The sequence below is a fragment of the Perca fluviatilis genome, chromosome 2 (genome assembly GCF_010015445.1).
Source record: "Perca fluviatilis chromosome 2, GENO_Pfluv_1.0, whole genome shotgun sequence".
NCBI lineage: Eukaryota > Metazoa > Chordata > Actinopteri > Perciformes > Percidae > Perca > Perca fluviatilis.
Window position 1 is genome coordinate 40,268,298 of NC_053113.1, and position 12,191 is coordinate 40,280,488.

At 39.7% G+C, this 12,191-nt stretch overlaps 1 protein-coding gene across 1 annotated transcript; it reads left to right on the top strand.

Annotated features, from left to right (window-relative positions):
- Positions 1-54: 54 nt before the first annotated feature.
- On the top strand, positions 55-2,639 carry rwdd2b (RWD domain containing 2B). Its single transcript, XM_039778180.1, has 4 exons — positions 55-515; positions 606-673; positions 1,870-2,238; positions 2,347-2,639. The coding sequence occupies exons 1-4, from the start codon at positions 300-302 to the stop codon at positions 2,597-2,599; spliced, it is 906 nt and encodes a 301-aa protein (XP_039634114.1). The 5' UTR covers positions 55-299; the 3' UTR covers positions 2,600-2,639.
- The last annotated feature ends 9,552 nt before the right edge of the window (positions 2,640-12,191 follow it).

Here is a 12,191-nt window from a genome sequence, read left to right on the forward strand (position 1 = left end):
TTTCCTGTGTGCGTCGCTTGAAACTGTCCGAGTAGAAACAACGCTACTAGCTCTACATTAGTACGGTAACGTCACACAGGACTAGAAGCTAGAAGTGCGCTTACTGGAGTTGTTCAGTTGTTTAACTACCCTGCTTGTTCATCTCTTTTTATATAGAGATTACATACACCTGTAGTATTAATGTTATACGCTTGACAAGACTTAAAGCGACCATATCGTATAAAAACAGTGATTTCCTATGCATTACAGTAGTGGAGATCCTAGACTGGATATCGCCTCTCTAGTTTGCCTTTCTCGTTATGTCCATGTTGGAGCGGGCTGAGTGTCAGCTTGCAGAGATAGAGCTGCTGACCAGCATGTTTCCCACCCAGGAGGAGCTGGAGATCACAGACCAGCTGGCACTGGCGGAGCTCAGGGACTACGTGGAGGGCTCAGCTTCAACAGACAGCCCCCCTCCTCCTTCAACACCTCAGTTTTTCATCAAACAGAAGCTGGACACTGCAAGCACGGAGAGGGTAACCGAATAGCAAAGCGGCATAGTTTGTCATTGTGATTTCAACTGTCCTAAACCATCATTTTCATTTTATTTTTGTTGCTTCACTCAGATGGATGTCATTCTGTCATGTGCTTATCCATCCGAATATCCCAGTGTGTTACCAGAGATAACAGTCCGGTAAGACATTATATCCACTTTTGATGTGTGGTTGTGGATGTACCAAACAATAACTTAAATGACTAAATTGCTTTATTACTAATAATTATAAAATATGTACCCAATTGTTATTTTGGAAAACATTATCTTGCAAAACCGCAACATAATATTCATAATCCTTTTTTACGGTCTACAATATAATCTAATGTTAAGAAGGTCAGTAGACACCCCTAGACTGTATATATAGTATGGTCTATGACTTTATACACAGTCAATGGTAGAGACTCATCTGTGTTAAATCAATGTACAGGCTTTTCCAAACAAAGAGAGGTTGATCCATTTGGAGGTCATGCGAGAATGTGATATGAAATGTCAAATCAGCTCCTGCAATTTGAAATTGACAGCTTACGCTATTGTAACATTTCATAAAAACATCCTTATCAAGCAGACATTAATAACTCCAGCACACACATTTCAACTTTCCTATTATATCAGAGAAAGCTTTCATTCCATAAACCTCCAAAGCCTGAACTGCAAAGAACCACTAACAGAAGCCAAGGACAACAGTGTAATTTATGTGGTGGTCTAATTTGAAAATGAAATTATTGAAAATTGCATAGAGAGGAACCGACTAATAACACAGAGAAAAGAGGTTATGTGACTGTTGCAGAAAGAAAGAGGTTATTTTCTACTGTTATTATGGCTGTATTAGTTGAGAAATCTGCATGGTTGAATACAGATAGCATACAATTACTAGTTGTATGTCATCTGCTCATTATTAGCTGTAGGCTGTATGTGATCACTTTATGGAGTTGTTAAGCAGTAACATTACTACATTTCAAAAATCATATAAAATCTGCTAAAGGGATATGGATAACACTTCATAAAATCAAATTTTCATAATTAAGATAAACTAAACTAGAAATGTTGCTTAGAGATCTATCAGAGAAGAGGTTATGTACAGTATCCCAATGCCACACAGTGCAGTAGCAGTAAAGAAAAAACACATCTTGTCAGTTGCTTTCAGACAGTATTGTATTGGGGAGTAGTCATTCATATTGATTAGCAAGCTGATCAACCTCCTGAAGATCTTTTTTAGTTAGCTTTTTAAAGATTTCTATTCAAAGTTTTCGCTCCCAAGGATGGAAACTTCCAGCTCCAAGTGGCCTTGAATGTTCGCTGAATCCTTCTCACAGCATGTTTTATGCGTGCCCTAGGTGTGCCGGTCTCAGCAGGGCCCAGCAGACACAGATCCACACAGATCTCAATTCATACCTCATGGAAAACTGCCAGGGGGAAGTGTGTGTGCTCTCAGCTGTGGACTGGGTGAAAGACAACCTGCAGCTCTTCATTAATAATAGCTTATCAGCAGCACAGGCTCCTAAGAAAGAGTCTTCCTCTCCACGGCCACAGGAAATGTTCAGTCGACTGTGGATTTACAGTCATCACATCTACAACAAGACGAAGAGGAAGAACATCTTGGAGTGGTCTAAGGAGCTGGGCCTGTCAGGATTTAGCATGCCCGGGAAGCCTGGTATTGTGTGTGTGGAAGGTCCTCATTCTGCCTGCGAGGAGTTCTGGTCCAGGTATCTTGAGTGTTGTTATTTTTAGCAGCTGATGTCACAGCCAGACGCCTGCCGCTGAGGTCCCTGGTTGATTATTTTCCAAACTTTTTTTTTCTCCCCATTTCACAGAGTGAAGGTTCTGACATGGAAGAAGATCATGATTCGACATAGAGAGGATATTCCCCTTGATCGTCAGGTAGAGGACAGCAGGGCTGTTGAAAGTATAGACTCCCTGCGCAAATTCACAGGCTTTGAAGAGGCAATGTTTGACCCCCATGGGAACAGAGGTAATCACATGGACCTTGGGCAGCTCTACCAGTTCTTAAATGAGAAAGGCTGTTGTGACGTTTTTCAGATGTATTTTGGCATTGAAGGGAGGTAGTGGTCAGACCAAGAGAATAAATAAAGGTATTTGACAGGTGCCTTGTCATTAAAGTCTCTTCTCCTGAAAATAAGCGTTGACTTAAAAATGGAAATGCATTCATTACTGTTTAAGTTTCCTTTGTTTTACATACAAGCACACAGATGGATTGGGAGCATGCGGTCACATGTGCCTGAAAAACTGAAATAACTGAATAACCTCTTTATGGATGCTGCTCAGCCGTCACACCTGGGACTTGACTGGGATAAAAAGCAGAAAGAACATTTCTGCAATTTTCAGAAACTGAAACTTAGTTTTTTTAGCTAATGGGCATGTTTTTCAAAAAGAAGCATTAAAAAGATGTTTATCTGAGAGTTTTCTCAAGGACCTCAGTTATATATGCAATTTTAATACCTCTGCAAGGATCACACCTTGCCTTAGGTGTTTCTTTCCTCAAACGGCCCCACTGTGTATTACTACCAGGCTATTATAGGATTTTCAGGACTGATACCACATTAATAATTGGACAACATAGGCAACAATATGCTAGATATCTGTTTATGAAATCTGTTGATTTTCCTCTTATGAATTATAGATAACATAACCGTGGAAAGTCTCTCTCCAATTTTCTTTGAATGATTCGTTCTTAGATAGATTGTGCATAATTGTGGATTATTGTGGATTGTGGTAATTAAAACGTGTTGTTATTGAACATGGATCTTATGTTGAACCCTAACGAGACTGATATGGGTCTGGGTGTAAACGTTCATGTAGATTTTTATGTGGGTTTTGTGCCTCCGGGGTTTAGTGGAAGCTTATCATATGAGATACCATATATGCATATACATATATGGTAATATATGGATATTATATATGTGTAATATATGGATATATTATTAATTATGTGATTGGCAAAGAGCACTCCTTACAGGAAGCACTATGCTGTGACTTTTAAAGTCCATTATCAGTTCATTGTTGCCATAAACACACATGATTACAAGACTTGTAAGACGGCGGGTAGCCTTACACAATATACTGTAGGCCCATATCCTAATGTTGTAGAAAGACAACTGAAGATAATCTCAAAGGAGTTTGAACGCTGAGTGAGCATTTCAGAGTTCACACTGTTAAAAATGAGGACTGTGGTACCAGATCAATAGATGACCTGGTGAAGTCCAACTCAACATAGATATATATGATGACAGGAGATCACACCACACACTTGAAGACAAAGTTAGTTCAGTAGTTGCAGGCATTGGATTGAATTTACTTTGGCTAACATTGCCCAGCAGATGGCAGCATTATAAAATCAAAGTTGGAAAACAAGGCATCCTTAGCTGTAAACTGTGATTTCGGGATGTTAACATGTTTAAACTTAATACTCCAAAGACCTGCATTTTCCTAAAATTAAGCAAAAGTACAACAATGAAAATTGCAAAAAAATTGCAACTGTTATTTGGATCAAATATGAATATTATGTGGCCAGGTTGGTTCAGTGGGTAGAGCAGGCGCACATGTACTTAGAGGTTTATGCCTCCACGCAGAGGTCCAGGGTTTGACTCCGACCTGTGACGATTTCCTGCATCTCTCTCTCTCTATCTCTCTCTCTCTCACCTAGCAAAAAATAATCTTAAAAAAAAGAAAGAATATTATGATTTTAAAAGAATACTCTCGTTTCGCCCTCAGAGAGTACATACTCACTCCAGTCAAACCTCTAACTTGCTTCTTCAGTTTGTTTATCGAGAAGAGCTCAACTCCCAGGTGCTTCCACAACTCCAGCTTGTCCCCCAGGATTTGAACTCTAAATTAGGATGGGCAACCTCTTACAACCCCTGATCCTGTGTTTCTGGGTCTAAGATCCCTTTCTCAGTTAGCATTTTTACAAGGTCTCGAAGCTAAATCAATAGGCTGATGCCTTCATCATGAATGTAGTGTATATGGCTAAGACTAAACAGTCTTCCCTCCTCTAAATAGCCAGGGTTAATGCATCTTAAACTGGCTTTTCTGTTAATAAAAAAGAACACATCCACCATAGAGCAGGTATCTACATGCTATAGCATGGTTGTGAAAACAGAACATCTACCCAATATTTCAAGGACTTGAAATATCAAATATTAAACAAAGATATATCAAACACAAGCATTAAAGGTTCATAAAGCATCATCTTGACACACATGAATCAAATTACTTAATGAATAGTTGTATATACTACAGTATGCATTACTGGATTAAAAATATATTAGTTAAGCAGTTTCTCTGCCATCGTCAAATGAGCTGGCAGGAATCACGAAGAATACGTCTTTTCTACATTTAAATATCACCTGCCATGATTGAAGGAATGATTTACATCATTTCATAATAGCTCTGAATAGGCAATGACCAGTGGAGAATGATTTGCCAACGTTTGTAAGGAATCAGTTGTAAAGGCTCTTTATAATAAAGACGCTAATTGTTTCTAGATTAGATTAGATTAGATTCAACTTGATTGTCATTTAGCAGAGTCCAGGTACAGAGCCAATGAAATGCAGTTGACATCCAACCAGAAGTGCAAAAGAAGCATTCAGTACCAAAGTGCAGGTTGAGTACAGTATTCTATGCTGTTATGTAGACCAGTGGTTCCCAACCTGGGGTCCGGGCACCCCTCAGAGGGGTGGCAAAGATCACGCAAGTCTTTATCTGGTTTGAGGTTGAGATAAAAAAAACAATATTTGCACACGTTAAACAAATTATGATAATACACTAGAATATATAATGTGTACAAAAGTCTGTATAAAAACTATATTTTTTTGTTCTCGCTTAAAATTGTAGGCAGGCTACTCAGTAGGCCAAACCTTTTCTTAGACATGAGTAGGGGGGGCGCCAAGGAAAAGGAAATGTAGACAATAGAGATTAATTATGTACAACAGTGTATAGTTTGATAAATACAGGTTTTCCAGATTACATGTCTACAGTGACAGATAAGGAGTATAGAGGGTTATGTACAGAGAGTATAAATAGACATTCTATATAAATAATATACATAACATACATATGTCACACATAACATATATATTGCACAGGTTTATGGGTAGGTTATTGTTAATTTGATTAATTCCATGCACATGACTTTCAAAATGCGTCACTGATTTTCTCTTTCATTTCTTTCTGCCATGACTATACAACAGAAGACAGACTATACAACCCTTAAGATTTACTTGAAAATGCCAAAGTGCCAATTCCAAGGAAATTAGTGGAGGAATGTTTGACTTATGGCTCACTAGAAAACCTTGTAGTGCTCGTTTGCTTACTGATGCACATTGCGAATGTCCTTCATTCCTTGGGTAAGTGAACTGATGAGTAGCACTCGTGATGTTCCAGCAGATGATCCTGACATTGCCAAAAGTGACTGCCGTTCTAACTGAAGCCATGATGAATTTGTGCGTTGAGGTATATTGTAAGTGCAAAATGGCGATAATAATAATGATACGTTTATTTGATATAGCACCTTTTACAGACAAAGTCACAAAGTGCTTCAACATTTGTCAAAATACAGCAGGATCCGATAGAAAATAAGCATACCAATGGAAAAGATTAAAAACTTAAAACCCAAAGTTACAAACATGAAACAAAAGCGAGTTTTAACAAGTGCGTCTTCAGCTGCTTTTCAAAAGCATCAACAGAGACTGTAGAACATAAGAAAATAGGAAGGGCGTTCCACACAGTTGGAACCACCACTTTAGTTTGCAACCTTTTAGCCACCTGCTCCCTCCAGGAGAGGTTCATTGCGGATATGTATCTGCCAGATGTAACCATGTTGTTTCTAGTAGTTTTAACTCCATTGTCTACTGATCTTAGGCAATAGAGCAGTGTTATTGACCTGTACTGCAGCTACAGCAGTGGTGCAAATCATTAACACTACCTCTGGTCAATACACGACGACAACACCATAACAGGTCAAGTGTAGACCACTCCTAATCAGATCGATATTTTCTTCTTTGTTATTGTAACTGACCGGCAGATTCTGTATTCTCCATCCTTAGTTACTTGATGGACATACAGTGCAGTCCATAAGAGATATACAGATATTCATTTATGAAATAAAACATTAACCTTCAGGGAAAGACAGAGACACAATTTCACACAACAAATGTGATTATTTTAGGTTGTGTTATTCAGGCTCATCAAGTGTAAGATGTACTGAATCAGGATGGATGGGTTGGCTCAACACATTCACTATGCAATTTCCTGGGCGAAACCCTGAAAGGGCTAAGAGTTCTACAATGGATAGCCAATACAGATACAATGCATTATATATAAAAACAGCTGAGAGTCAGCACTCTAACCTGAGTCATTATTTTCTTTCATTTCTGGAATACAGAACCTTTATTTCACAGACTGTGCTGTATTGTAACAACATTGATCATTTTAGCCCTCATGTTGTCCTCGGGTCAAAGTTTCTATATCAGAAATGTGGGTTTCTTTACACCAAATTGCCACAAAGTAAGTAAGTAAGTAGGGATGGTTCTATACAACGCTTTTCGCAAGTACAATGACGGCTCGGGATCAGTACTTTCATTGATTTTCTTTTGTATTCAATTTTATAGCATTTGAAAAAAACGGTTTAAATGGTTTTCAAACAGTATCCTGACCAAATGTTGACCAAACTCTTCCTCTGATCTTAACTATTTGGCAAAATAATTCACAATTTCTGCTTTTTAACTAAAAAATTAGGTATAATGTCATATAAATGAGGTTTATTGACCATGAATAAAAAAAAAAAAAAAGTGTAAAACTGGTGGGAATAAGTTGGTGAACGTATTGCTGGTAGTGGGGGAAAAAGTGTCGAAAATGTTGAAAAAAGCATTTTCATTTTCCATTTTGACCCGGGAGGACAACACAATTCAATTCAATTCACTTTTATTTATAGTATCAAATCATAACAAGAGTTATCTCGAGACACTTTACAGATAGAGTAGGTCTAGACCACACTCTATAAATTCCAAAACCCCAACAATTACAGTAATTCCCTCAAGAGCAAGCATTAGCAGTGGCTGTTGCGACAGTGGCGAGGAAAAACTCCCTTTTAGGAAGAAACCTCGGCAGACCCAGACTCTTGGTAGGCGGTGTGATGAACAGTGGCAAATAATAGTCACATTAAAGATAATGGAACAGTGACTTTGAAGGTCATCGTGGAAGTTCATGTAATAGCAGGGCACATCGTGTCATACTGAGTAGTGCGGTCTCCTATACTGGATCCTGACTACTCTGTGTGTATGAACATCGCAGCAGGGCGTTGCGGGATGTAACGTGGCGCTGCAGAGCATGGGTGGATGCGGCGGATGCGGCGGACGCAGCAGGACGCTGCTGGGCATTGCAGGGAATCGCAGAGCATACCTCTGCAAAGAAGACACATAAGGACTCCGGGGAGTAAACTGCCCAGCGCTAGGTTAGTAACAAGCATTTCTGGGACAGGATGCATACAAAAGGAAACAAGTGAAAACAGAGATGAGAGCGCAGCTCAGTGTGTCACAGGAAAGAAGGAACTTCCCCGGCAGTCTAGAATTATAATAGCATAACTAAGAGAGGCAGGTTAAAGAGAGGTGCCTGGTCGGGCTAGAACTCTCCCCAACCGGATCGGGCTGTACTGGCCTGCCTCCCTCTACTCTCGCTATATTATTGAATATATGATAAATAAAACTGATGACTACGAAGAGGAGCAGATGGGCCGGTTAGGCGGACGCTGCAACTCCTCACTCCTTAACTATAAGCTTTATCAAAGAGGAGGGTTTTCAGTTTACTCTTAAATGTGGTGACGGTGTCTGCCCCTTGAACCCAAATTGGGAGCTGGTTCCACAGGAGCGGAGCCTGATAGCTGAAGGCTCTGGCCCCCAGTCTACTTTTAGAGACTCTAGGAACCACAAGTAGCTCTGCATTCTGGGAGCGTAGTGCTCTACTAGGACAATAAGGTATTAAGAGCTCTTCTAGGTATGATGGTGCTTGACCATTTAGAGCTTTGTAGGTCAGGAGGAGGATTTTAAATTCGATCCTAGATTTCACAGGAAGCCAATGCAGAGAAGCTAATACAGGAGAAATATGATCTCTTCTCTTAGTTCTTGTCAGAACATGCGCTGCAGCATTCTGGATCAGCTGGAGAGTCTAAAGGGACTTATTTGAGCAACCTGATAGTAAGGAATTACAGTAATCTAGTCTAGAAGTAACGAATGCATGGACTAGTTTTTCAGCATCATTTTGAGACAGGATCCTAATTTTGGCAATGTTACGAAGATGGAAAAAGGCTGTTCTTGAGGGTTGTTTTAAGTGGGCATTGAAGGATATATCCTGATCAAAAATAACTCCTAAATTTCTGACAGTAGTGCTGGAGGCCAGGGCAATACCATCCAGAGTAGCTATATCTTTAGATAATGAAGTTTGGAGGTGCTTTGGTCCCATCACAATAACTTCGGTTTTGTTTGAGTTTAACATCAGGAAATTGTGGGTCATCCAGGATTTTATATCTTTAATACACGCTTGAAGTTTAGCTAACTGACCACTTTCGTCTGGCTTAATTGACAGATATAATTGGGTGTCGTCTGCGTAACAGTGAAAGTTAATAATAATAGTAGTGTATAATAGTTTCCTAATAATATTACCTAGAGGAAGCATAAGGAAAATAGAATTGGTCCAAGCACTGAGCCTTGAGGAACACCATGGCTAACTTTAGCGTACTTGGAGGGTTTATCGTTAATGTTAACAAATTGGGATCGCTCAGAGAAATAGGACTTAAACCAGCTTAGTGCGATTCCTTTAATGCCAACTAAGTGTTCCAGTCTCTGTAACAGGATGGTATGGTCAATAGTGTCGAAAGCAGCACTAAGATCTAATAAAACAAGTATGGAGACAAGTCCTTTGTCAGCAGCAGTTAGAAGGTCGTTAGTAATTTTCACCAGTGCCGTCTCTGTGCTATGATGCATTCTAAATCCTGACTGAAAGTCTTCAAATAGATTGTTCCTATGTAGAAAGTCACATAGTTGGTTAGCGACTACCTTCTCAAGGATTTTGGAGAGAAAGGGAAGGTTAGATATAGGTCTATAGTTGGCTGAGACTTCAGGATCGAGGGTAGGTTTTTTCAGAATAGGTTTTATCACAGCTATTTTAAATGACTGCGGTACATGACCTGTTAATAAAGACAAATTGATCGTATTTAATATTGTGGTGTTGACCACAGGTAGTGCTTCTTTAAGTAGCCTCGTTGGAATAGGGTCTAAGAGACAGGTAGTTGGCTTGGCTAAAGAGACCTTTAACATTAATTGTTGAAGGTCCATAGGATAAAAGCAGCTTAAGTATGTATCAGGTCTTATCGTTCTCTCCAGTCCTCCTGCGCCCAGTGGTGAGCTGTTAGAAGTTGAGGGCGAAAGGTGATGAATTTTATCTCTAATTGTTATAATTTTATCATTAAAGAAGGTCATGAAGTCGTCACTACTCAGAGCTACAGGAATAGATGGCTCAGTAGAGCTGTGGCTATCTGTCAGCCTGGCTACAGTGCTGAAAAGAAACCATGGGTTCTTCTTATTTTCTTCTATTAGTGATGAGTAATAGTCTGATCTGGCAATTCTGAGGGCCTTTCTATAGGTTTTCAGACTATCTTGCCAATCCACACGAGATTCTTCCAGTTTGGTGGAATGCCATTTACTTTCAAGTTTTCGTGAGATTTGTTTTAATTTGCGAGTTTGGGAGTTATACCAAGGTGCTAATTTCCTTTGCTTCATCGTCTTCTTTTTGAGAGGAGCGACCGAGTCTAAAGTTGTCCGTAGGCAGGCCGTAGCAGCGTCTACGAAGTTATCAATTTGGGAGGGACTAAAGTTTACATAAAGGTCCTCTGTTAGATTAAGGCACGACATTGAGTTAAGTGCTGTTGGAATATCTTCCTTAAATTTAGTTATAGCACTGTCAGATAGGCATCTAGTGTAGAAACTTTTATTTAATTTCTTATGGTCTGGTAATAAGAATTCGAAAGTCATTAAAAAATGATCTGATAATAAAGGATTCTGCGGAAATACTATTAAATCTTCAATTTTGATTCCATATTCTAGCACAAGGTCGAGGGTGTGGTTAAAACATTCTGACTGAAACCAATTGAATCTAGTAGTGAATTGAAAGCAGTACTAAGGCTATTGCTGTCATCGTCCACATGGATATTAAAATCACCTACAATAAGTACTTTGTCTGATTGAAGGACTATGCTTGATAAGAACTCAGAGAATTCAGATAAAAATTCAGAATACGGACCTGGTGGGCGGTAAACAACAACAAATATAATTGGCTGTACCGTTTTCCACGTTGGGTGTTGAAGATTAAGAACAAGGCTTTCAAACAAGTTATAATTTAGTTTAGGTTTAGGATTAATTAACAGGCTTGAGTCGAATATGGCTGCAACTCCCCCTCCTCGGCCTGAGCCTCGTGGAATTTGAGTATTATTATGACTGGGAGGAGTGGCTTCATTTAGACTAAAGTATTCATCGTGGCTCAGCCATGTTTCGGTGAGAAAAAATCAATCAATTTGGTTATCTGATATCAATTCGTTTACCAATATTGCTTTAGAAGACAGAGATCTAATGTTTAATAGTCCACATTTGATTTTCCTATTCTGTTCTGTCAGTGCAGTGGTTGTGTTAATTCCAATTAGGTTGTTGAGTATAGCACCTCTTTTGTTGTTTGTTGATGTTAATCGATCTCAGTTGGGGAACAGACACCGTGGTTATGGGATTATGAACGGGTGGTTGTTCCAAAGGAGCAGGCACAGAGGAGCACAGTCAATCATAGTTCTGAGTGTGCAAGGCGTGGTACAAATTCTCACGGAGCACCTGGTTTCCGCGTGTATTGGGATGGGTCCCATCCCTGCTGTACACAGAGCCACGTTTCCAAAACAGATTAAAATTGTCAATAAAACCTAGCCAGGTGTTAAGGGAAAGTAGCCTGCTAAAGAGGCGCGATCCGCGACCTAGAGATGGGAGTGGGCTCGAGATAAAAACCGACTTCCCAGTGCTTTTTAAATGAGAGTTGTAAACTCTTTCTTTGTGCGTTCGGATTCCTGATAGGACATGTCGTTGTGTCCACAGTGGACCACGATGCGTTTAATAGAGGTCGGGAATGAGGGTGTCAGTTCCACAACTTTAGCCAGGATGTCTGCAAGGGTTAATAGAAGTATAAAGAGGCCACCTACTGTAAGATGATTATGCTACCTGGGCACTATGAGTTTGGGCTACATGTCAATAAGATGGCTCAGCAGATAGAGGTTATGCTTGGAGTATTTGGAAATCTCTGGGGTGCTTTCCCCTTTCCTCTGCTCAGGGGTCTCAGCGACTCTAACATCATTATCCCTAAACTGCAGGGACAAGTTGGTGCAGGTGGTCAAGGTTGGGACAATGGTGGTGTTAATTTCCTTCCACTTTCCTGCCTCACAGCGTTTAATTGTTATGTGACACATTCATATTTTTACAATAAATGAAAGCGGGCAATGGGACCGTACCTAAACGGCCAAGACTCTTGGTGAGACAATTGCGTACTTTTATTGCTTGTTAAATAACTAGGGTGACATTGAGGAGCTGGATCTTGAAAGGACTGAGGGAACAAAACA

Coding starts and splice junctions, on each gene's coding strand:
- rwdd2b (XM_039778180.1), top strand. CDS start 300: ATGTCCATGTTGGAGCGGGCTGAGTGTCAGCTTGCAGAGATAGAGCTG. Junction 674..1,869: donor TTACCAGAGATAACAGTCCG/GTAAGACATTAT, acceptor TGCGTGCCCTAG/GTGTGCCGGTCTCAGCAGGG. Junction 2,239..2,346: donor TGCGAGGAGTTCTGGTCCAG/GTATCTTGAGTG, acceptor CCCATTTCACAG/AGTGAAGGTTCTGACATGGA.